A 26076-nucleotide genomic window follows, 5' to 3' on the forward strand; every position below is an offset into this window, starting at 1 on the left:
TCATAGCTTCCCAAAATCTTAAGTCAGGACTAGCTCACCTAGTGCTAGAGTCCAAAGGACCCACATAAGCAGTATAAGAGAGGCTTCTGTCTTCTAGGTTCATATCAACTTTTTCTGGCTCTGTGACTTGGGTCACTGGCTGGATGGGAGAAAGGGCCAGGGCACACACCCTAGTGGTCCCTGGATGCTACACCATGGTGCTTGCAATTGCTGGCAAGTTGGAGAGGCGAGCAGAGATGGTCTGGACTAAATCTTCCTGTATTTATGCTACATTCTGTTGAACTCAGTTTTTGTCCAGGGAATCCCAGAGATGTAATTCATTGTCCCACACTTCTTGTCAAGAGGTGCTAGTATCTGTTCATTGGCTGGCTTCTAAGAGTTGGCCAACCTTGTTCAATGTTCAGTTGGCTGTGCCGGGGGTGGCAACCCATCCTTACCTTGTTCTTTTTTTATATTATTTATTTTTTATTTTATTAATATATTTATTTAAACACCTTGATTAAAAATATGATTGTACTTGGGTTTCAGTCATGTAATGATCACCCCCTTTCTTTTTTTTTGTGTGTGTGGTTTTTGGGCCACACCCAGCGTTACTCAGGGGTTACTCCTGGCTGTCTGCTCAGAAATAGCTCCTGGCAGGCACGGGAAGGGGGGGGGGACCATATGGGACACCGGGATTCGAACCAACCACCTTTGGTCCTGGATTGGCTGCTTGCAAGGCAAATGCCGCTGTGCTATCTCTCCAGGCCCCTGATCACCTCCTTTCACTGGTGCAACATTCCTACCACCAATGTCCCAAATCTCCCTCCTCTCCACCCCACCCCCACCAGTACTCTAGACAGGCTTTTCACTTCAGTTAGAGAAATAACTACACTGAGAACTATCATAACAATGTGAATGAGTGAGGGAAGTGGAAAACCTTACCTTGTTCTTGAATTCTGATTGGTTGTAGATCATCCATGGTCACAGAAGATGTCTGTGTGTGTGGGAGGGGTGTTGTTAGTATGTGTGGGAGGAATTCATGCTGTACTCTCTGTGTCCCAGCCAATTGCCGAGCAGGACTGTGTCCGTCACATCTGCCTTGAGGGTCAGCTGATCCGTGTGAACCAGACCCAGCACTGTCCCCAGGGCGCAGTTCCCCCTCGCTGCGGGGTCTTGGGCCTCGGTGTGAGGGTGGGCGGTGATCACTGCTGTCCAGTCTGGGAGTGTGCCTGTGAGTCCTTGGAACCTCCTGTCCTCATACCCTGCCCCAGGATGACCTCAGTTCTATGGGCTCAAGTTAACCCTAATCTGTGGGCTCCCTTCTATAAGGTCTCCCATCTCCGTGATCAGAGCTGATGGATTTTCTACTCCTGGACCCTCTGATCTCTGAGTGGCACCTGCCCAAGCCACCTGCCATTCCCAGGGAGGAGATTGGGTGCAGCCTTAGTCTGGGCTTCTGGGTATCTGCTTCCACTTCTGTTCTTTCTCCCCAGGCCGCTGCTCCATCTTCCCTGATCTCAGTTTTGTGACCTTTGACGGCAGCCACGCAGCCCTGTTCAAGGAGGCCATCTACAGCCTCAGCCAGAGCCTCGAGGAACTGGTCACTGTCCATGTCCTGGACTGCAAAAGTGCCAACCTGGTGCCTGCCCCTTGCTTTCCTTCTCACCTGGCCTCAGGGTGTGACTGGGTTTGAGGGAGAATAAGCAGTGAGTTGGCTTTGGAGGGTGTCAGAGAGGAGGCCAGAATCAGAGAGCGTTGCCTCCAGAGGTCTGGGATAGGTGCGTGGAGAAAAGGAGGGCTGTGAGGGACCTCTCAGTCCTTCCTGCAGCCTGTGTCCTCCCCAGTGCTCTCTATTCACCCTGGCCTGTGGGGGAGACACTCAACTGCAGAGGAGATTGACTGTGGGCACGGCTGCCAGCCGTGGCCTACTAGGATGCCTGCTCCAATGTCAGATGGAAAAAGACAGCTTTTGGGGGTGACAAAGTGGGGATCAGGTTTGCATGAGGTCAGGTGGTAGTTTGACCCCCATGGATTCCATGCACTACATGCATGGCTCCAAGTAAGAACTCAGGCATAGTTAAGCGGTGGGGCAAGAGGTTCTCACACGTGTCAGCACAATGAAGCAGCAAAACAGGCTCCAGGGTGATGCTGGACGTTGGACTCTGACTCTGGCCTCTCTCTCTACAGGGACATCTGAACTGGCCCCCGTTCTGTCTGGTGATGCTGAATGTGACTCACCTGACCCATTGGATCACCATTGATCGCTTTAACAGGAAGGTGAGTGCCTCAGATATGGGACCAGTCAGCCAAGGGACAGGAAGTCTGGAAGTGGGAGACCTTAAGGCTTACTCACCTCCTATGCGTAGGGGTGAGAAGGAAGCCCTCTTAAAGAAAAACAATGTAAATTTGTATACGTTTGGGCCATATTCTAATTAAATTATTAATGGCATCTCTAGTGCTAAGCCAGGAAGTGTACTTGGATAATCAGATGTCATCCTAAGGCCCCAAAATGGCATATAAATTGAATTAGAATACAATCACACCTCACATCATTTTAGTCAACAATGGACTGCACATAGGCAGTCGCCCCTCTCTAGAACCTGTGTGGAGAGTTGACTATAGCAACTGGAGCTATGTATAAACTCTTTGATGTCTGCACATGATAAAAATCTCACCACACATTTCTCAGAAGAATTTCCAGTGTCATTAAGTACCCGGATTCTCTACAGTGGGGTTCACTCAAGTCACATGAGGTGATAGTTCCTCCCTGTTTGTTATGGGCAGTATTCCATTGTGTGGTGTACCCCTATGTGTTCTATGCACCCATTGAGAGGATTTAGTTGTTTACAATTTGGAATGCTTCTATGATTATTTTCATAATGGTTTTCTGGTTTTTTTGTTTTGTTTTGTTTTGTTTTTTGTTTTTTCGGGCCACACCTGTTTGATGCTCAGGGGTTACTCCTGGCTAAGCGCTCAGAAATTGCCCCTGGCTTGGGGGGACCATATGGGATGCCGGGGGATCGAACCGCAGTCCTTCCTTGGCTAGCACTTGCAAGGCAGACACCTTACCTCTAGCGCCACCTCGCAGGCCCCTATGTTCATAAAGGTTTTCTATGTCTCAAGTCCCAGGGGTAAAGTACTAGGTTTTCAGGTCAGAGTATGCTTGAATCTTTAATAGCTTGCTCAGTTATTTCCCCAAGTGTCCCTGTTGCATTGTTGTCAGCATGTGAGAGAGTTCTGAGTGTTGCTATCTTTGCCAATACTTGGTAGCTTGAGTTTCATTTTTCTTTTTTGTTTTAGTGTGTGGTTTTATGTGCATTACCCCAATGGCTAATAATATGGGGCATCTTTTTATGGGTTTTATTTCAGATAGAAGCCTTTTGGTGAAATACCTATTCAAATATTTGGCACATTCTCTTTTCTTGTTTACATCTTTTCTGCAGCAGTTGGGGTCACTCCCAGAAATACTCTGCCCAACTGTGCAGTTGGCTTACCTCTCAAGTCAGACAGTTCACCTGGGGGTGATCAGAGACATCTCGTGGTTCTGCTGGTAGGAGATTGAATGCAAGTCCTCATGCACATGAGTCCTATGTTCCAGCTCCTTGAACAATCTCCCACCCTCAATTTTTGCATATTTGAAAGATTATTTTTGAGTCTAGAGAATTTGTTGTATATTTTGGATACAAGTTGCTTATTAGATTTAATATTTTCTCCTAGTGTGTGGCATGGTTTTCTCATTGAACTATGAATATATTTCAAAAGGAAGAAGTTATTCACTTTGGAAGAGTTCAGTTGACCCATTTTGTTGTGAATCCTGATTTTGGTGTAATAACTGACCTTTGCCTTATCCAGTTCACAAAGATTTTATCTTGGGTTTTCTTCTATTAGAGTTTCATAGTTCTACTAAATATCCAAGCCAGTCAATGACAGTAGAATCAAGAGACCCAAACTTGAACAATCTTCACTTAAATGGGTCTGTTATACTGGCAGGCCAGGAATCACTGGTAGAGGGAGGTCAACACTGGTGGTGGGAATGACCCTTATTCACTGTATATCTGAAATTCAACTATGAAGGACTTTGTAGATCACAATGGTTTCAATAAAAATAAAATTAAAAAACTATGTGTCACAGTTCTAAATAATACATGATACATTTTTCTCCAAATAGAGATAGTGTTAGGCCTTCCTTTCCAATCAGATGCTTTTTATTTCTTATTCTAGATGATTGCTCTGGTAATCTCTCTAGAGTGATATAAAATATAAGGAATTAAAAGCTTACATCCTTGCCTTTTCCCCCGCTTTTCTTGGTTCATATTCTGTTGCTTTATCTTATTTATAATAACAAGATAGTTGTTATATTTTGATTACATACATTTAAAATTTATGTCTAATATATATCCTTTTCTTTAAATTTTTAAATTTTAATATTTTTATTTAATGTGGGATACAAGTTAATAAATAGTTGGGTCTTCTTTTTCTTTAATTTAATCTGCCAATTTATGTCTATTTGCTGGAGATGTTTAAACTGTTTACATTCTGTTTGGTCCTCAATATGATTAAGTATAATGTATACTAGGATGATACTTTTATTTCTGTTTTTTCTCATCTGTCTATTTCCCTTCCTTTCCTCTATCTGCCTTATTTGGGACTATTTCTGATCATTCTATTTCATCTCCCATGTTACATTATTTTTCTTTTTGGTGGTAGGTTTGGGTTTTTTTGTATCTATAGTTAACATGTCAACCTAGCTTCAAGTATTATTTTACCACATCATACATAGGATAAGAACTTAATATAAATGTACTTCCACTTCCTCCGCCCCTGACTTTGTGCTATTTATATGTTGTATTAAATGCTATACATTTTTTCTATATTTATTATAAATGCCACAGTGCATCGGTATTTTTTCTTCCAGTGTGAATTTTAAAAGAAGAAAAATTATGTTTTCCCACTTGCTTGCAATTTCTGGTGTCCTTTATTCCTTTGGGTAGATATGATATCAGTTTTTTTCTGTCCAATTGACTTCCTGTTACATCCTTATAACAGCAGGTCTGGTGATGATAAATACTTTCAACTTTTGGCTGTTTGAAAGAATTTTGATCTCATCTTCATTTTAAAAATGCATTTTCATTGGATTTAGAACTATACATTAACTTTCTTCCCTCAAAACTTCAAAGATTTTATTCCAGTGTCCTTTTCAATTGATGTGAAATTAACATAAAATAAAATCACCCAGTTTGCTTGGTTTTATTTGGGGGAGTTTCAGCCATATCAGTTGATGCATAGGCGCTACTCCCAGCTTAGTGCTCAGGGCTTGTTGCTGGTGGTGCTCAGGGAACATGCAGAGAGTACTCTGAGCACTCTCCAGTCCCAAGACTTAACTGTTTTAAAGTAAACTGTTCAATGGCATTTAGTATATTCACAGTTGTTCAACCACAACTACTACATAATTCCAAAGCATTTTTATCACCCAAACAAAAAAACATGCTCCCATGAAAGAGTTAACTCTCTATTCACCTCCTCAATCCTGTTTGACCACTAAAAGTATATCTATGTGTTGATTTTTTCATTCTTAATATTTTAATTATATAGGCAATAAGGCAATATGTGACTTTTGTGTCTGACTTCTCTCATTGTTTTTGAGATTTACTCGCAAGGTAGTAAGGTAATTTTGGTACTACTACTTAATGGTATATTACTTAATTTCTTTTTCTGATAGACTCATATTTTCTTTTTCTTTTTTTTAAGAGTTTTATTTTTTATACTAATATTTTTTTATTTGGACCAAAGTGGTTTACAAATCATTCACAGTAGTATTTCAGGTACAAAGTGACATTGAATCAGGGGCACTCCCACCACCAATGTTGTCCTCTCTCCACCCCTGTTCCCAGCCTGCATCCCACATTACCCCTTCTTTGCCTCCTGGGCTGCTAGTTCAAGTGGTCCCTTCTGTGTCTAGCCTGTTGTAGACTGGATATTGTTTCTGTTGTAGTTGGCTTTGGATTTGGTGTTCAAGTTTGATCATTTTTTATAATTGTATTTCACAATGTGTTTTGTTCCTCTGTTAGTGGACATCTATGTTGTTTGGACATTTCTATCTCTTAACTACATTTGACTATTGCTGCTATGGAGTTCTACTTTATTTTGTTATTTTTAAATAAGAAATCTTCAGCTCCTTTTATATTTGATCCTCTGTACTTAATGTTTCCTTCTTGTCCTCTGACCATCCTATAGTTTTATTTCTTTTATCATGTGTAAGTAATTTGGTTCTGAGATGTTTGGTAATTTATTTTCCTTTTTTTTGTTTGTTTTTTTTTTTTTGTTTTTTTGTTTGTTTGTTTGTTTGTTTTTGGGTCATACTATCTCTCTGGCCCCGGTAATTTATTTTTCTATGGGGACTTTATTTACATTTATGAAAGAAAAATCCAAATTGTTTCACAGATCCCTTATGCTTTCTTCATCTTTTTTGAAGAGTGTTTTTCCTTCTTTTTTACTTTTCATTTCATTTTGGGTAATGACTATTTGTATTTAAAATTTAAAGATTTTTTTTTATCTATATAGTGTTTAGTCATCTGGTTAAAAAAACTTCTAATTATTTTTCAACATAGACATTGCATTTTTCATTTCTAGAAGACTGATTTGGATCTTTTCAAATCCTCTTAATATATATTTCTATTTTCTTCTACTTCCTTGAGCAGGTGAAATTTTGAAATATAAGATTATAGTTGGTTGGGCCAGAGAGATAGCATGGAGGTAAGGTGTTTGCCTTGCATGCAAAAGGACAGTGGTTCAAATCTTGTCAACCCATATGGTCCCCCGAGCCTGCCAGGAGTAATTTCTGAGCATTGAGCCAGGAATTACCCCTGAGTGCTGCCGGGTATGACCCAAAATTAAAAAAAAAAAAAAAAAAAAAAAACAATTATAGTTGGTTTTTGATCCTTTATCTACTAATTCTATCATATACATCATTTCTAATTAGTTGTTTCCTGCCTCTTCCCTTATAATGAGTTGTATTTTTTTTTGTCTGCTTTGACAGTTTCTGACAGGATTTTAGACATTGTGAAATATACATTGTGAATTATACATTATTGGAGAGTAGATACTCTATTGTCTTATTTAGAAAATTTTTTTTGTTTTGTTTTTTTGTTTTGTTTTGTTTTTGGGCCACACCTGGCTTTGCTCAGGGGTTACTCCTGGCTATCTGCTCAGAAATAGCTCCTGGCAGGCACAGGGGACCATATGGGACACCGGGATTCGAACCAACCACCTTTGGTCCTGGATCGGCTGCTTGCAAGGCAAACGCCGCTGTGCTATCTCTCTGGGCCCTAGAAAATATTTTTGAGGTCTCTAACAGTTTTTTAAACAATTTAGGAACTGGAGATATAGTAGAGCGGGTAAAGCACTTACTTTGTATTCAGCTAATCTGGGATCCCCAGCGCCACATATGGTTCCTTTAAGCACCACCAGGAGTGGTCTCTGAGCACAGAATAAGGAGTAAGCCCTCAGCACAGCCAGGTGTGATCCGAAAACCGGTGGGGAGGGGAGGGGCATCGAAGGGGTGACAGAAAACAGTTTGTCCTGTTTGAGGCTTGCTTTTACATTTTGTTGATATATATATATATATATATATATATATATATATATATATATATATATATATATATATATATATATGAGTATCCTTTTGTCCCTAATGATTCTATTCATTGTTCTTTATTGTTTATAACTGTCCCTCCCTGTGAGCATTAGCTGTCTGCATACCCAACCCTGTTCACTGTTTACTGTGACATTTTCCACTGTAGCTTATGTGAGAGCTTGGCTAGCTTCCTCACTTCCTTTCACATGTTACCTCCCTGGCCTCAGGTAGTTCTTCCACATACACAGACATATACCATCATTAGCTGAAAATTCCAGACAGGGCCAGGGAAGGGCTGGGGCTGGGGAGGCAATCTGCCAAATTGCTGGTTCATTGTCCCCTACCCTCTCCACTTTCTCCTTTTTAGTGTCCTTCCCTGAAAACTCTAGGTTTCTTGGTCCATTTGAATTCCATATTCATGTTTCATGAAACATAAAACATGTTCATGTTTCAACTCAAGGAATCCACTAGGCTTAGCCTAGCATCCTCCTTCTGTACTATGGCCTGAAAATCTATTCTAAGCAATAACCTTGGCAGTCAAAAGTTTCCCCTCACTTGTTTTCTCTTTTTAGGGATCACTCTCTTGCACAACCAACTACTAAGTTTGAAAACTGTGGTTTCATGCATTGTGTCAGGGTTTTATGGTTGTTTAGTACAAGAGAGTAAGTCCTGTCCCTATGACACTCTTCTTGGTATACAGCTGAAAGTCCAGTCCTATGGCTATTTTCCTTAGAGTCCTGAGAACATGGGTGAGCATATCTGGGCTTAACCTATGAATGTTCTGTCTCAGAGCTGCAAGAGCGTTCCAGGATAATGAACCACTTTGGTCTAACTGAGAAGCTCAGGCCAGGAGAGAACCGGGGCTTTCCTAAGGTCAAAATTGTGAGACCGGCACTCTCACCTCACACACAGTAGTTCATGCCTGGGACAATTTTCAGAATGATTAATAAAACAGGAAATCTTGGGTGAAGGAGAAGATATAAAGTTAATATAAATATTTAACAACTCTAATCTTTTCCTTTCTCATTTCCAGAGTCATACTAATAATCCATGAGACATTCAAATTTAATCTTGTCACTATGGAGTAAAGGTTGTAGCTTTGTATTTAAATGTATTTGAGAGAATGAAAGTGTGCTGCATATTTAACAAACATTTATTTATTTCCCCAACTTACATCAGGTCCAAAGGCAGGGACTAGAGATTCAAGGGTGAATCAGAGAGAGTTTCTGTCTTTAGGATGCTCATAATGGAATGGTATGGGGAAGACAACAAATGGTAGTCTAGGATAGAAGGGGACTCTGGGGTACTGGAGAAGAAAAGCAGACTCTGATGGGGGGATATGGTGTTGCATGAAACCCTAGCATGGATAGTGCTGTAACTCATGGGGCCTTCAGTAAAATTTGAAGGAAAAAAGAAGTTCACAGTCCACTGGGGACCTTAGGAAAGGAGCATAGTACCTGCCTTCACAGAGAGCACAGAGATGGAGAATCCAGAGAAGGGGTGCCCAATCCAGAGGTTGAGGATTTAGGAAAACTCTTCCAGAAGAAATGATTAGCACAGAAGAGGATGATAGGCCATCTCAAGATTGTGTTCTTTGTGGTACAGCTTTCTTCCTATTTCTACATTTCCTATTCCCTTTTTATGTACCTGTAGAAATGAATTCAGAGTTCCTCCTTGCTACCTTGCACACATATGCCTGAAATAGAACCCAGCAAGTAGTAGTACTTAATGAATGCTGTTGAATAAAGGGGTGGATGGATGGGCAGACAAATAAGCTGTACTTATCTTTCACAGGTGACTGTGGATGGGCAGGCTGTGTGGCCCCCAGTGAGCAGGCATGGGTTCAGGATTGAAGACACAGGACACATGTACCTGATCCGGACGCCATCACACATCCAGATCCAATGGCTCCACAGCTCGGGACTCATGATCCTGGAGGCCAGCAAAGCCAGTGAGGTCCAGAGCCGGGGACTTTGTGGTGAGTCAGAACCCAGCTGGTGAGGAGGGTTGCTTTCTGGTTCCATCTCTGCATGGGATTTCCTGGGTAGGGAAAGCTGGGACTGGATGTCAGGTCAGAGGTGGTAGGGATGGGGGGGGGGAGGGGGGCCGCGAATGGTAAGGGCGGGGAGATGCCTGGGCAGAGAAGCCTCATGTTCCAAGGCAGAAGCTGCCAGCAGAGAGATGGCGCCGGACTGTAGACTGGGCCAGTTGTCACTTCAGCCGGATTGTCTGTCAGCTTCCCTGATCACTTCCTAATCCTAGATAATCCTTCCATCTACAGATGCCTGGGCCCTTCACAAAGCACTTCCACATTCTGATCTCACTTATTCCAGGTCATCCACACAATAGTTCTAAGAGAGGCCTAATTAAACTACAGAAGGAAGGGGGCTCAGAAAGGTTAAGTGGCTTGCCTAAGGTCCCACAGCAGAGCTGTCACAACACAGAGAACTAGTACTCTTCAGGACACTGAATGATTGAGCATGTCTCATGAGACTAGATGAATTTTGATAAGAAAGGGGTATAGGAGTCTATATGTGAACTGCTGCTCTGTACAAGAGCACAAACATACAGACCATTCCCCCAGGAGCACCCATGACAGGTAACTATGATTACAATGATGGATGACTTAGACACACACACACACATTCACACACCACTCTCTTGGCCTCCTCCCACAAATCTTTATACAACACTATATTCAAAAAAAAAAGATGGAAAATGTAACCAGAGAATCAATAAAATAGGAGGGGACATCCCCAATTAAATCATACTTTATAGTCATAGAACTGATGGTTGGAGGTATCAGAGCTGAAGTCATTTCATTTCTATCTGTGTTTTCCAACCACCTAAAGTCCTGGGCACCTGCTAGGCAAGTGGAGGAATGTGGAGAGAGGAAAGTGCCTTCTGAGAGCAAGCTAGACCTGCAGAGTGAAACCTGACTTACAGATCTGAAAAGGCCAAGGGGGGATAAGAGGCTCTCAAAGTATATCAAGGGCCAAGGCACAGCCAGGGAAGTGGGAGCCTAGGAGTTGGAAGTTAAGGTTCAGGTAGAAGAAGCGGGTACACTGTCTCAGCTTGGTGCCTTACACATGAACAACGCTTGCACACATAAAGTCCTATGTATTCATAGGATATGAATTCATGAACTACACTCTTCCTACCTGTGGCGCTGCCATTTTCAACATCAGTTTCCAGCTCCACCAGAAAGGCAGAAGTTAAAAAACTGTCAGATCTTGTCTCCACTCATACTCCAGTGACTGGGACAGCCTCAGGACATGCCCAGAAAGCCTGGGCATGATGGTGATCACTATGGATATTGAACTAATTCTGCATCTTCTAGGGATTTGTGATGGAGATACAGCCAATGACCTCACCCTAAAGGATGGTTCTGTGGTGGGTGAGATTGAGGACCCTGCAACCTTCCTGGACAGCTGGCAGGTGCCCAGCTCCCTCACCTCAGTAGGCCAGACCCGCTTCCGCCCAGACAGCTGTGCCACTGCTGACTGCTCGCCCTGCATTCGCATGGTATCCAACCGCACCTTCAGTGCCTGCCACCGCTTTGTACGTGTCCCTGGGACAGCATGGGGATGAGGGATTCTGTTTGCAAGGAGCCTATTGGCTGGAGCAGGGAGACAAAGATTGGGAGGGTGAACTGGGGTTGAGACATGGAGTGGGATGGGAATGGGAGGGTCATGTTGCTGAGGGTGGACCTGGGCCAAGGGGGCCTGGGGTTGACAGTGCTGCCTGGCACATATACCAGGTGCCTCCAGAGTCCTTCTGTGAGCTGTGGATCCGAGACACCAAGTATGTGCAGCAGCCCTGCGTGGCGCTGACTGTGTATGTGGCCATGTGCCACAAGTTCCACGTGTGCATCGAATGGCGGCGCTCTGACTACTGCCGTGAGTCTGGGGGCTGGAGGGCATGGTTTCCTCCTGGCTTCTATAGCAAGGGAAGAACAAGAACTCACGTAGCTGGGGCTGGGTCTATACATCTATGGACATTTGTCTTTCTCTATATAAACCATTTAGTATCAATCCATAGCCATCAGCACTCAGCAGGTTTAGTTTTATTACAGTTAACATTAGGAAGTCAAATCCCTCTTTGAAGCTGATCTGCTTGGCCTGTCTAAGAACAGAGGGACAGCAAGATTAATTTCCCAGTCTCCTGAAAATGACATGAACTAATGAATGCCTGTGACTGCCAGCAAGTCAATTCTTTTTTTTTTTTCTCTTCCTTGTGACTTTCTTACCCTTCTTCTAGCCTCTCTCCTCTGCTGCTGAGGGTGGACTAAAGTTCCACCATTCCATCCCGCTCTCACTCCTATTAGGATAGCAGGAGAGGTGCAGGCAAGGGTGAGCCTACTTGATTTGATTTATAAGTGGAAACACTTCTAAAGCAACCAAGAACAGCTCTTGGGACCACTACCTGTGATATTACAGAATATATGAGATGAACATACTTACACTCACATTTGATACACCATAGTTCTACTTCAGTCACTATAAAACCAGTTTGGGGAGCACTCTAAGAGGGAAGCAGAACAGCACAGGAAAGATAGGTATTACTGCCCTAGGAAAGCAAACCACTTTAAGGAAAAGTGGTTTGATCTCACTCCATCCTCCACTCACAAGTCTGGATGCCCTTGAAAATACCTAAAGAACTTGGAAAAGTATTCATGAGTGGGCTGGCTTCCCCATCAGTAAGTCCAACTCAATAGGCCTGACCACATTGTTGACATTTCTAAAACTTCCAGTTTTGTCCATTACCTTGGGACCCCCTGGGTAATTCTTTGTTCATTTTGGGGGGGTCCCCAAGTGATTTTTGTCTGTCACATTGGGGACCCCTGAGTGATTCTTCTTCCATCATATGGGGGAAATCTTTGAGTAATTCTTTTTTTCTCTTGAACTTCCTGAATATGGACAGATGTGCAAAGGAAGCACAAATCCTGCCCTCTGCAAGAGACCCCTGCTGCTCTGAGCTTCCTCCTCACCTACCTGGTGCTCTCTGTCCCATTCCCCCCCCCCACAGCCTTCCTGTGCTCCAGTGACTCCACATATCAGCCATGCTTGGTGGCCTGTGAGCCCCCTGAAACATGTCAGGATGGAATGCTGGGCCCGGTAGACCCAGAGCGGTGCCAGGTACTAGGTGAGGGCTGTGTCTGCTCTGAGGGAAGTATCCTGCACCGACGTCACTCGGCCCTGTGCATCCCGCCAGAGAAGTGTGGTAAGCCCCCCTAGAGGGTAGCACCCCTGCTCAGGCTTCCTGCTATCCTCAGCCGAAGCCCATCTCTGTGATATTCACTTTAGGGTGGGTAAATATCCTGGCTCACCCCACTGATCCCCAACTACTCCCTTCTGCAGCCTGCACTGACAGTACAGGGGTGCCACGGGCCCTGGGGGAGACCTGGAACAGCTCCCTGAGTGGCTGCAGCCAGCAGCTGTGCCAGGCCCCTGACACTGTGGTCCCAGTGGAACTGCACTGTCCCGGCCCACGGCCCGAGAGCTGCCCACGCTTTGGGGAGGTGATCCTGCTGCTGCCCACCCAGGACCCCTGCTGCCTGAGTGCTGTATGTGGTGAGCCCTGCAGGGAAGTGGAGCCAGTGTGGGTTGAGGCTTCCAGGCAAGTGGGGAGGTGGACACCCTGGTTGACCTTTCCTTGCCCTTGGCCTACTGCTTCACCACCTCTGCTCTTCAGACTGTGGGTCTGAGCTCATGAAAGGTTCAGAAGCTTTACCGTATGTGTGGGGAGGTCAGAAAACATGCAGCTACAAAGGATTCTGAATGGGCAGGGACTGGAAACTTAATAGCAACCAGACACTGGGAATTGCAGGTGTTTCTGAAAGTGCTCAGCTATATTGCATTTCTGGGTGCAGAGAAAAGAGTTGAAGAACTCCTGTTCAGACTGGGGTCTCCCAGGGCACAGGGCCAACTGCAATGCACCTTCAGATGTTGAGCAAATATTCTTGCAATTGAGGGTGCCCCGACATGCCAGAGAGCTCAGAGCCCATCAACATGCCAGAGAGGGCAGAGCACCCACCCTTCCTACTTAGTCCTGAGCCAAGTGGTCCTATGACCATGGGGCCAAGGGTTCAGAAAGAGCAGATGACTTGGATCTTGCAGTCCTGAAGGCAGCAGGGGGTACACCCTGGCTTCCAGGTGACAGGCCTTTCCCTCCCCCCACCAGTGTGTAACCACACTCTGTGTGAGGGGCTCGCCCCCACCTGCCGTCCTGGCCACGGACTCATCACCCACTTCCAGGAGGACTCCTGCTGCCCTCGCTACAGCTGTGGTGAGTGGCCAGAGCAATGGAGAGGGGTCTGGAGTGGGTGGAGGCAGAGCTATGAGCCCTGTCTACTACGTGGCTGGCAGGATCTGTCCGCAGCACTCTGACGCCATCTGTTCTCCAGAGTGTGACCCGGACCTGTGTGAGGTACAGCCACTCCCCAATTGCCGCCCAGACCAGATGCTGATCGTTGGCCGCCTGGGGGACACGTGCTGTTCCTCTTACTTCTGTGGTGGGTGCAGGAGCCACCCCATCCTCACCTCTGCCCAGCAAATCACGCTGCTCCCATCCCCTGGAAGGGCACAGCAGTGACCATGTGACCCCTTTCACCAGCCTGTGGTGACTGTCCGGACCCGATCCCTGAGTGCCAGGAGGGAGAGGCCCTCACTGTGGACAGGAACAGCACTGAGCTCTGCTGCCCTCTGTACCAGTGTGGTGAGTCTTGGGGGTCTCCCTGGTGCGGCATAGGGAACAGCTGGTGAGCAAGCAACAACTTCAGTGAAACTGGGGGCATTGAGGTGGCCCAAGCAGTTGTCTCTCAACATGGAGTTCTCTGTAGAGGGGAGCCTCAGAGCCATTTCTACCACAGCCCCACTATCTAGTGCGCACACCTGGTTCCAACTCCTCCGTTTCCATCTACATTGTATCAAAAGGCAAAATTCAGGGGCCAAGCAGTGGCGCAGTGGTAGTAGGGTGTTTGCCTTGCATGCGTCTGACCTAGGACGGACCTTGGTTCGATTCCACCCCCCCCCAAGTCCCTTAAGGTCCCCCAAACCAGGAGTGATTTCTGAGCGCAGAGCTAGGAGTAATCCCTGAGCGTCACTGGGTGTGGCCCCAAATTAAAAAAAAAGAGAGAGAAATTCATTGTCTTGTTTGTATCTTTTTTGTTTGGGGGCTACACCTGGCAGTGCTCAGGCAACCAAAAGGGGATCAAGGGATCAAGCCTGGGTCAACTGCATGAAAGGCAAGTGCCTTACCTGCTCTATCTCTTGGGCTCCGATAATCCATCTTTCCTTAGAGTTCAGAGCATCCCATTGTGTATCTGAGTAGGCGTCTCCATCTGTCTTTCCATGTCCCCACTTCTCAGCTGTCTCACACGGTGCTGCATTGAGCCTGGATTTTCGAGTTTGTGTTTTTGTGTTCTTCAGATAACTGTCAACGAGTGGGGAGCTGCTGTGACATACGAGAGTTCCAGTGTTAATTTTTTGGAAGTCTCCCTGATTTTTTTTTCCATACAGCCCATACCAGGTTACCATCACCAGGGGGTCAACATCCTTCTTTCTCCTGTGACCTTGCTCTATCTGATCTCAGCCTCTCTCTGCCTTTCCTCTTTTCTTTTTTTATTGTGCCTTCTTATATTTCTAGGAGACTAGGAGTGAGGATGGAGAAGGGAAAGTGGGGGTTGTGGGCCTGGGTTACACCTGAAAGTGCACAGGGATCATTCATGATTCTGTGCTCAGGTATTAGTCACTCTTAGCAGTACTTGGGGACCATAGGCACTGCCCAGCCAGGGTCTTAACCGTTGTACTAGCTCTCCAAATCAAGTAACACAATTTCTTTTTTTTTTTCCTTCTGACTTTTGGATCACACTCAGTGGTGCTCAGGGGTCACTCCTGGTGATGTTCAAGGAACCACATGTGCCAAATATAGAACCTGGGTTTGTCACATACAAGGCAAATGTACTATGTCCTTGGGCAGTATACAATTGCCCTGCTTTCTCTTTACCTCAGAATTTTGGGAGACATCATTTAATAACCCTTACCTGAATCAATGTATATTTTTAAAATAAAAAAATCAGGGGCCAAAGAGATAGCATGAAGGCAGGGTGTTTGTCTTGCATGCAGAAGGACGGTGATTCAAATCCCGGCATCCCATATGGTCCCCCAAGCCTGCCAGGAGCGATTCCTGAGTATAGAGCCAGGAGTAACCCCTGAGTGCTGCTGGGTGTGACCCAAAACCAAAATAAATAAATAAATAAAATCAAACCAGTTCCTCAACCTCTCCCTTCACCAGAAAGCTGTGCCTTATCCTGGCTTTGATCTGTAGATGAGAATGGCCATAGAGGCCTAAATGAAAAGAGGATCCAGTGAGGGACATCAAAGTGGGAATTGAAGGCCTGGCATACGGCAGGGCAGGCTCAGCAGGGCACAGTGGATGATCCCGCTTCTGGTTAGCAGCTCTAGAGGGTAGTGGTTCCCAACTGAACTTGCACCTTAGCCCCGTCTGACCAGTTGATGATGGAGGTCTCACCCTCCTCCCTTGGGATACTCTGAGGGTCCAGATCCTTATGGAACCCAGCTCTGGAGGGGATTTGAGAATTAGGGAGATCTAAAGAAGCTCTGGGTGATTCGTCCTCTTCAGCCCAAACTGCATTTTGAAGCCAATGCCAAGATGTGTGCAGCTGACAGAGCTGCCCCCACCTGCCTCCTTCCCACAGTTTGTGAGAACTTCCGTTGCCCCCAAGTGGAGTGTGGCCTGGGCACCACCCTGGTGGAGGTGTGGAGTCCAGACCGCTGCTGCCCCTACAAGTCTTGCGGTAAGTTCAACTCAGACATGCCACTCACAAAAGCCAACACACACACACACACACACACACACACACACACACACACACACACGCCAAGATCTAGGGCCACTTGAGGTAGACCCAAGCCTGGCACTGTTAACTTGACTCAGGTTCAATTCCTTCGGAGCTAATAGACAAAACCATACAATGTCCTTCTTCTGTCCCTGCATCCATAAATATTACTTCCTGGGATAACATGCAAGGAAGAGTAAGTGCTCAGCTCCCAAAAGGACCTTTTCCATCTCTGAGCATCTTCACTACAAAATTGTGACCATAAACCTGATTTTTGTTTAAAAAGTTTCATCTGCAATCCTTTTGGAGAGCTGTAGGGTATGGGGGTGGGGGGGGGACGGTATCATTACTCAGTCATGAACACCAGTGAACCAGTGAACTTTAGATTCAAATGTCATTTAGAAACCGTTTAGCAACTATTTCGCAACTAAATAAACCCAAGCCTGATTTGCCTTTTACAGGGCCGACAAATACAAGCTTTCAATGGGCAAGGATTAGAATCTTTTCCAGCATTACTTTGCTCTCTCAGAGCACAGAGTAAAGTGAGGCTTATAGCAGGCTCTGCAGGTGTTCAGGTTCACAGAGTGAGGGGCTGAGATTTCCACCTCCTGACCTTGAGGTCACCTCTCTGACCCTAAAGCCAGATTAGTCTGGGTGGGTCCTCAGCAGGTCTGAGACTGGGGGTGGGGAGAGGGCAAGGTTTGGACTAGTAAAGTTTTCTGGAATGTAGAGAGGCAGTTGGCCAGACATTTCCCATTTCTGATCCCTTCTGGAGAGACCCCACATCTGTTCTAGAACATGTTAGATGAGGCTCATGTCACTGAAGTGAACCTGCCCTGCTACCAGTTCAATTTCCTGACATGGATCTTGCCATCAGGACCCATCATTGCCCCAGCAGCCCAAATGGGGAGTGGAAGCCCCTTGCAAGACAGAGGAGTTTGGGGGGAGGGCTGTCCCTGCAGGGGCATGCTTAGGGTCCATGGGCTCTTCTACATGGACATTGCTGGTGAAATGGGTCCTGTCCCCTCCTGTTTTGCAGAATGTGATTGCGACACAATTCCAGTGCCCCGCTGCCACCTGGTATGGAGATCCCACACTCCCTGGCCTGCTCCCCCTTTCCTTTCTTTTTCTCTCCACTTCTTCTGTTGGAGACCCTGTTCTTTCCATCTTATGAAAATTCCTCAGATTACACATAATCATTATTGCCCCAAGTCCTACTGCTCCACACCATTCCGATGAGTAAAGTGGGTATGATAGTGCTTCTCATTGGGAGGACGAAGAACAAGATGACCAGTCCCCTGGGCACAGTGTCCAAGTAACTTCAGGTACTGCCCAGCACAATGGAGGTATATGAAGGTGACACTCTGGAGACAACTGATCTTCATTGCTAGCTGGCTACATGTCAGGAACCTTCCTGGACTTTCATGTCTATTCTCATGCTCTCTCACAACAACTTGAGGAGGCTGCTTCTTTGATTATCTCACTTCCATCAACAGGGAGACAGGTCAAGGCATGAAACCTATCAGTCACTGGGCAGGACTAGGACAGACACTCTGACTCCAGGAGTGAGCAGAAGCCCTGGGGACAGTTGAAATGCTTTAAGAGATGTGACCACATATTTAATGTGATCGATGTATTACCATTTTCTGGACATAACTTCCTCTTATTTTGATCCTTTCTCACGCCTCCTTTGCCCCCTTCAGTTATCCTCACCATAAGGTCAGGTCTAATGATGGGGGTCAGGGTCAGCAGATGCTTGATCCCTTGCTGATGGATTCAGTGGGTACACAGAATGAGAGAACTTGGACCTTGGGAGAACCACAAGCTGAGGCTTAGGAAATTGCCAGATAGTAGGACAGTATCAAGGATCCCTCCTGCCCGCCCTGTAAGGCAGCCATGATGTAGACAAGGCAGCCAGGGTACTGATAGTTCCACACCCGCAGTGGGAGAAGTCACAACTGGACGAGGTTTTTCTGCACAGCGCCGAAAACATGTGTGGCTGCGCCAAATATGAATGCGGTGAGCTAAGTGGGATGGAGTGAGACCCGGGTGGGCAGTTGGTGGGGCCCAAGTGACCACTGCTACATGTTCGTCCCTTCCCCCCAGTGAAGGCCCCTGTGTGTCTGAGCCGGGAGCTAGGCGTGATGCAGCCGGGCCAGACAGTGGTGGAACTCTCAGCCGATGGCGTGTGCCACACCTCCCGCTGCAGCGACCTGCTGGACCCCCTGACCGGCTTCTACCAGATCAACGCCACCTCCGTGCTATGTGACGTCCGCTGTGAGGCGGTAAGGGGCAAGGTGTCAGAGGTGGGCTTACCAGACATACCCCCGAGCTCTGGAGATGTGGGGGGGGGGGCCTTTGTAGCACTTCTGTGTGAAGTGGGAGTGGGTTGGATTGGGACATTCATGAGGGGACCAGCCAGCAAGAAAGCTGGCATGGGGCACTTGACCAAGTTCAGTGATGCTTGACACCTTCCTGGATCTGCAGGGTTGTGGGTCTGTGTCACTGTTTTCTGTTGAGAGGTCATCATCATGCTCAATACTTAGCTCTTGGCTGACTAAATTATCAAAAAGACTGGAATTAGTCCCATTTTTAGATGGCAGAGCTAAAGTTTGGAGGGGTCTGGTTATTAATCAAAATTTCACAGGAAAGAGGGCAGCTGGTTGAAGTCTTTGGGGACCCAAAGCTAACACTTGAGCTTTTCTGGGGGGTAGTGGAGATGTTTGCATGGAAGGAGGTAGGGATGACCTGCCAGAGATGAAGCAGACTGAGGTGCCTTCTTGAACCTCTTTGCCTACCTCCCCCCAAAGGAGGGGACTGAGATGCAAGTTGCAAAGTGCTAGCTAGCCAGGGGCACTTGAGACTGTGACTCACCCCATATACCCCTTCTTACAGAACCAGGAGTATGAGCACCCTCGGGACCTGGCAGCTTGCTGCGGCGCCTGCAGGAATGTGTCCTGCCTCTTTACCTTCCCCAATGGCACCACGTCCCTTTTTTTGGTATGGAGTGTCTCTAAGGCCTGGCAGGGAAGGTGATCTGGGGAGGGGGGAGAATCCCTTGGACTAGGAAGTCAGGTAACTGATTGGATCTGCTCTGATCAGGTCCTGGGTAGACCCACATGGGAGCTGTGCCCAGGGGTTCACCAGGCAGCCTCTCACCCCCCTGTTCTCATGTCTCCCCCTGGGTCCTTCAGCCAGGAGCATCCTGGGTTGCAGACTGTGCCAGGCACCACTGTAGTAGCACCCCCCTGGGAGCTGTGCTGGTCCGCTCACCCATCAGCTGCCCCCCACTCAATGAGACTGAGTGTGCCAAGGTGAGTGCTAGACTTCTTCGGTCTCACTGGGAAAGGAGGAAGGGGGTATACCTGAGTACAAGAGTGAGAGAGAAGGGACACTCTCAATCCTAGATGTGTTGTCACCCCCAAAACTTGTCTCACTCCCATCTTCAGACTCTCACGTGGTCACTTGATTCAGACACACACATTGCCAGCCATCCTCCACATGCCCCAGTTAAAGCCCTCATTTGAACACCCACTTACCATTCACCAAGGAATTCTGGCATAAATGCCCCATACCAGCAGATATGCCCACTGTAATTGACAAAAAGGTCCATGGCATGGGCACACCTTAAGCACTTGATTCCCCCTCTGGGTGGCTCATTGTTGATTTAAGTTCCCTGAGTTTAATGAAGGCCAGATAAGGAAATATGATCTTGGGATTGGGGTGTGGCTCAACTCTAAAACACTGACCTTATATGCCAAAGACCTGGGCTCCATCCCTGGCACTGGATAAAAGAAAATTCCCTTAATAGGGCTGGGAATGTAATTGAGTGGGAAAACATCTGCCTTGTATGTTTGAGGTTCTGCATTCAATTTCTAGTGCCACACTATTCCCTGAGCACCAAAGTGAGCAAATCCTAGTCAGAGCCAGGAGACGCTATGAGAGTGACACCAAAATAAAGGAAAATGTCTTTTCTAGGAGACAAATATGTCCTCAGACCCAGCCACACTTCTAAGTACATACATACACAAGACTACCCCTAACTCACAGATGACACCTACTGTGGGGCCACACTCAGACCCCATGTGCACTTATAGCTTTCCTGTTCACAACAGGAGGAGGGGGCTCCAGGAATGATTGTTTCCAATCATGAAAAAACTAAGAGCAAAGAGCTACTGGCCCAAGAAAGGCAGTCCTGCATCCCCTTCCCTGACCCTCTGTATGGTGAGGCCGTAGGATGGGATATGTGGAAGAGGGGAGCCTACTGGGAAGGCAGAGCCCTGAACATCTGACCCACTTTGTCCTCATGTGCTCTCCAGGACTCCCACAGACAGGGCCCTTGAGCCTGCTGGGCAGCAGGACTTGGTGCTCTGGTAGAAAGATGCCAGACTCTTGGGTTCCTTTTGTTTCTTGCTAGAGTCTTGGTTGCTACCCACCTCCCCGCTTTCTCCTTCTAGGTTGGGGGCTCTGTGGTGCCATCACTGGAAGGATGCTGTAGGACATGTGAGTGAGTGTGTTGGGGGCTGGGGAACAGTGAGTGTAGGAGGCACTCGGGCAATGTTTCTGACTGGCACCTCTGCTGATGGCTCTCCAGGAGTGACTCAGAGGGATTATACATGGCTGCAAGGACCAGGCACTGTCATAGACATAGAGGTGGACAAATGACATAGACATAGTGGTGGACTCATGACTTGACCCAACACAGACCATTAAAGGGTGTGGGAGTCTAGGGGCTGCAGCTACTCCCACCCCAGCCACAGGCCCCCCTGAGGTCAGGAGTCCTGTTTATGAAGGGACTCTGTGAGTCTTTGCAGAATGGAAGCAAGGGCTGTGTCCCCATCCCACCCCAGTCAACTTGACAACAGTTACCCCGTGCTCCCCATCCTGAGCATCCCTCTAGAATTAGGGACCCTATTCTGCCAGTCACATGCTGCCAGGAAGCTGTGCTCAGTACTCCCTTGGCTGACTGACCCCCAACCCACAGCACATGCTCCCAGAATGCCCTGTGTGTGCCCCTGTGATCTGCAATCCATCTCCCTCTCCCCAGGTTCCCCAGGGACCCTGTTTCCTGTGGTCCCTGTTAGCTCCGCCTCTCCTCCATGGGTTAGTGTCTACTCCCGCCCAGGTACTCCCCCCAGAAATGCAGGGGACTGGAGTGGGGCAGTTGTGTTGATCTTGCCAGCAGTGATCCTTTTGCTAGGGCACCCTGGCATAGGGGTGGGGTGGGGAGGACAATGTTCCTGCTCCCTGCACTTGATCATTGGGCGCACAGTGCATGCTGTCTGGTAAGCCGTACCCCTGGGCTTGCATGGGTATGCTTCACCTCTGCCTGCTTTCTGGGCAACCATCAATGCCCAATGCTGCCACTACTCTTCTCCTCTTGTGCATTCAGCCAGCTTCAGTTAAGGACCCAGAGGGCCAAGGTCAGACCTGGATTCTCCTTCCTACTAGAAGCAGAGCAGGACAGATCTTAGCAGGGCAGTAGTTAGGGGAACTACTTACCTGTGGGGAAAATCAGTGGCCAAAAAGAAGGATTCCAAGCCATTTTGAGCTGTATCTCTGGGCTACTTGGGTGACCCAGTTCTGATCAGTATTAACTTAGCCTTGCATTTGTTGTCAAGCCCTGTCTGTAGATAGTAACCATCAGAAGGCCTACTAGGGCTAACCTGTGTGTAGGAAAGACAAGAACAAGTGGGTAGAAGTGTTTGTGTGTGCCATGAAGGACACATGCACTATAATTAATATAGGAGCAGGGAGATTGTACAGCAGGTAAGACATTTGCTTTGTATGTGGCCAACTGAGGTTGGATTCCCAGCACCACAAAGAGCCTCCCAAGAACTTCCAGGAGTGATTCTGACCAGAGAGCCAGGAGTAGGCCCTGATTATTGCCAGATGTGGCCCCTAAACCATAAATAAAAAGAATATAGTGTTTGGGAATGTAACTTAAGTGGTAAGGCACATCTCTGACTTGTGTCAGGCCCCAAGTTTGATCCGAAGTTCTTCATGATCCCTCCAGTGCCTTGAAGTATGACTCTGGTGGTCCCTATACTGGAACTGGCCCCTAAATTGAAAAGAATAAGTACTGTATAGTTAAAAATCCACAATTACAGAAAAGAATGTAATTAAAAATCCATATTGAGTTGTAAGAATGACTATTTGCCCAGAACACATCAAAAACTGGGCTGCAGGGCAGATGAGGGAGACCTGTGGTACCCCCAGGGAAGGGACTGAGTCTGATCTCACTGAGAGAGTAAGATTATGGGGTGAGGGCAGTTAGAGAAGAGGCCTAGAAAAGAGGAGGAAATTGCCATTTTTAGGGGCACAGCAGGAGGGCCCCAGGTGAGCTATTTGAGCAAACAGCCACTGAAGTGAGGGGCTATTGGTGCCATGGAAGGGTGGGCCAGACACAGAACCACAGTCTTATCTTGGGGCCTACTTGGTGTGAATCAGTGGGAGAGAGCCTGGTATTCTTGGATTCCCATAAGCTCGGGAACACTCAGTACTTTAGCACTGACTGTCTCAGAACAGGGTGTGGAAGTTTAGAGGGGAGGACACTGAGGGCCACTGACTAGGCTGAGACAAGTGTCAGGGCTGGTATGGAGAGGAAGCCTACTGTATCTCCAAATCCATCAGCCTAGCTCAGGGTGCCCCACACCATCCCAGTCCTATCTGTCTTCCCTACCTTCTTCCAGGGCTGGGGCACTAATGCTGGTAGTGGGCTGCCTGGCATGGCACTAACTGCCCCATCTTGATTCCCAGTTGCTGGCCTTCACATTTCCTATTCCCGCAGGTAAAGAGGATGGACGCTCTTGCAAGAAGGTGACTATCCGCATGACCATCCGCAAGAATGACTGTAGGAGCAACACACCTGTAAGTGGCGGGGCACCGAGGGATCTAAGGGAGCTGAGAAGCTGGGGGTCGGACGGGTGACGCAATGAAGGACAGAGGCTTACAGGTCTGGTTACCTCCAGGTAAATCTGGTGTCCTGCGATGGGAGGTGCCCATCTGCCAGTATCTACAACTACAACATCAATAGCTACGCCCGCTTCTGCAAGTGCTGCCGAGAGGTGGGCCTGCAGCGACGTGCTGTGCAGCTCTTCTGTGCCACCAACTCCACCTGGGTGCCCTACATGGTGCAGGAGCCCACAGACTGTGCCTGCCAGTGGTCCTGAGGTTCAGGGCCTAAGTTTGACTCTACCGCTTCTGTTACTTCTGCTTTCTGCTTGCAGCTGGCCCAGGTGAATGTGTGAGAGAGAGTGTGTGTGTGTGTGTGTGTGTGTGTGTGTGTGTGTGTGTGAATGCATGTGTATGTGTGTGTGCATACTCATGTGTGGGAGAGGGCATACCAAATGTCTGGCGAGTGGGGGTGTGATGGTTGTGGTGGGCAGATAGACACAGAGAGGGACCAACACAAGCCCCCACCTATCCTTCCTGCTTCCACTCTGTTGCCCTCTTGTACATGCATGGGAAAATGCCACAGCTGAGGGATTTGGAGATTTAACTCTTTATCTCTGCCCAGGGCACTGTGGGGCAGGGGCAGTGAGGAAGGATGGGCTTATCCAAGACAGTGTCTGTCACTCTGGCCACTATGATTTTGTGGTGGGAGTATAATCTTTCCTAAGAAGCCAACCTAGCCTGGGTGATATCAAGACCAAGTACAGAGCCAACATGTGGGCTCTTCTAAGCACAACATAAGCAGATAGCAAAAGGGGATTCTTTCCCCAAAGCTTGGAAGATGTGTCCCTCATCTACCCTGGGTGAGGTCAGGCCTAGAAGTGAGGACAAGATGAAGAGGTCCCCAGGACTGTCCTATTCCTTTCTCAATGTTGTCATCCAAAAACAACTTCAGCGAATGCACCAATGTTCATCCACACCTAACCTCCCAAAAACCAGGCTTCCTGGTAAAGGTAATGACTCACATGTAGTGGAATAACCGTCAGCACCCTGGGCTGTTTGAGGTGCCCTTAAACTTGTTCTGGCTATGTGCTTTTTCTCCAGGAAGATGGCAGAGGTGGTCTCTGGAGAAAGGAGTGTTGAGGGGGTGGGTAGGCCATTCTAGATTCCCTGCTTATGGCATAGCAAGAGAGTCTGTCAGCAGGAAGGTAGGCCCTGGGCCTCTGTAGCTCTGAGACTCTGAGCATCTGACAACCATGTTTGATCTTTCCCAAAGCCATGGAAAGGCTGCCGCTTAACACTACTCAGCAGATTCCTGCACCCTCCATGCTCTATGTCTAAAAGCTGTGAGCCACTTATATCTGTGGATATGTGAATTACCCCCTTGGACCAGGGTTGGGGGCATTGTGTGCGCCATGATGGTACTTATTGTGCTTACAGTGTCATTTGTACCTCTTTCTATCTTCTGTTCATGCATCCAATAAACCGCAGGAAGACACTAGGTCTCAGAATCTCTCTGGTGGGGTCAGACTTGCTTATATATTTAAGAGTTTCAGTTGGGAAAAGAAGACTTAATTTTATGGTCCCATCTGGTCTAAAAAGAACTAATTTAAAATACCAATCTGTTGTATGAGATGTTCAGATTAAAACATAAGGTGGCTCTTCATTCATTGCTGGAAACCAAGTGCTCCTAGCTCTTCCTCTCTCAAGCACTGCCACACCCTGACATTTCCATCTAAGAGCAAGCAGGCAGCTTTGTCACTAAGTTCTCCTGCTCAGCTGTTGAGAAAACAAACAGAAACACTGGTCAGAAGGTCTTTTTTCAGCTTGCCAGATAATCCCAGGTCTGGTCCCATCTCCTCTCAGTTGCTGGTGATCCAACTTGGTAACCATCTTGGTGACCCTACTTGGCTAGACCTGTGCCAGGTGCCTTTTAGGTGGTCTGCTCTACCCCAGCCATATACTCACAGGTGGTTCATATCCCCAACCTCACCTGTGATCTCACCAGATTTTGTCTATCTTTCCTGAGATCTAACCTCCCCTGACTCTTTTTCTAGGTTGCTGTGGTCCAGAAACAAACCCACTCACCCCCAGAAAACATAGTTCCATCAGTATCATTCTCTTGAAAGAAATCAGGATTGAAGAAGGTCCCCTAGCTCTTCAGTAGCAGCATTGGTTTCTGGAACACATTTGGTAAATTGGGTCCAAAGAGCTATGGCTGTGTACAAAAGTGGAGGTTAGGCCTGAGAGAGCTCAATAGGCTGGAGCTCATACTTTGCATGAAGGAAAATGGGCTCAACTCTAACACCAGATCCAGGAAGCAGCAGAATAGAGAGCATCTCCAATGCATTGTCACATATGTCCTACCCCTCAAAAGAAATGTGAAGTAACCACCCCATAATAGACTCCAGGCTATCTATGCCATTGGTATAGTCCCTCCCTCCACTCTGTGTATGCTTTAAAATTTGAGGGAGCCCAGAGGCCACACAGCACATGGGCATAGAAACCGGTATTCAACCATTCAACCGTTCAGCCACCTGAGAGTCTAGTGTCTACTCTGGAAGTCCCTGTGTCATATTTGCAAACACGAGGGATTCTGAGCTCCAGAACCATCCCATTTTCCTTGCTTTGGGCTCAAGTTCCCACCCTGCTTTTCTAGGCTTAATCTCTTCCTGTGGAAATCAATAAGGACATTGTGATGGAG

The 26076-nt window shown here is 47.1% G+C and overlaps 1 protein-coding gene across 1 annotated transcript in view; it reads left to right on the forward strand.

The window, feature by feature from the left end:
* The window catches only part of OTOG (otogelin), a 76049-nt gene extending 52338 nt beyond the window's left edge, over positions 1 to 23711 (forward strand). The window contains exons 37-56 of the mRNA XM_049780675.1: positions 1045 to 1213; positions 1476 to 1621; positions 2170 to 2259; positions 9413 to 9596; positions 10959 to 11179; positions 11379 to 11517; positions 12647 to 12841; positions 12979 to 13191; positions 13802 to 13906; positions 14025 to 14132; positions 14234 to 14335; positions 16338 to 16436; positions 17518 to 17558; positions 18422 to 18497; positions 18585 to 18763; positions 19374 to 19478; positions 19673 to 19792; positions 20936 to 20981; positions 23269 to 23348; positions 23450 to 23711. Of these exons, the coding sequence (XP_049636632.1) occupies positions 1045 to 1213; positions 1476 to 1621; positions 2170 to 2259; positions 9413 to 9596; positions 10959 to 11179; positions 11379 to 11517; positions 12647 to 12841; positions 12979 to 13191; positions 13802 to 13906; positions 14025 to 14132; positions 14234 to 14335; positions 16338 to 16436; positions 17518 to 17558; positions 18422 to 18497; positions 18585 to 18763; positions 19374 to 19478; positions 19673 to 19792; positions 20936 to 20981; positions 23269 to 23348; positions 23450 to 23650 (2619 nt within the window). The 3' untranslated portion in view covers positions 23651 to 23711. The remainder of the gene's footprint in view (positions 1 to 1044; positions 1214 to 1475; positions 1622 to 2169; positions 2260 to 9412; positions 9597 to 10958; positions 11180 to 11378; positions 11518 to 12646; positions 12842 to 12978; positions 13192 to 13801; positions 13907 to 14024; positions 14133 to 14233; positions 14336 to 16337; positions 16437 to 17517; positions 17559 to 18421; positions 18498 to 18584; positions 18764 to 19373; positions 19479 to 19672; positions 19793 to 20935; positions 20982 to 23268; positions 23349 to 23449) is intronic.
* The last annotated feature ends 2365 nt before the right edge of the window (positions 23712 to 26076 follow it).

The sequence above is a fragment of the Suncus etruscus genome, chromosome 9 (assembly GCF_024139225.1).
Source record: "Suncus etruscus isolate mSunEtr1 chromosome 9, mSunEtr1.pri.cur, whole genome shotgun sequence".
Taxonomy (NCBI): domain Eukaryota; kingdom Metazoa; phylum Chordata; class Mammalia; order Eulipotyphla; family Soricidae; genus Suncus; species Suncus etruscus.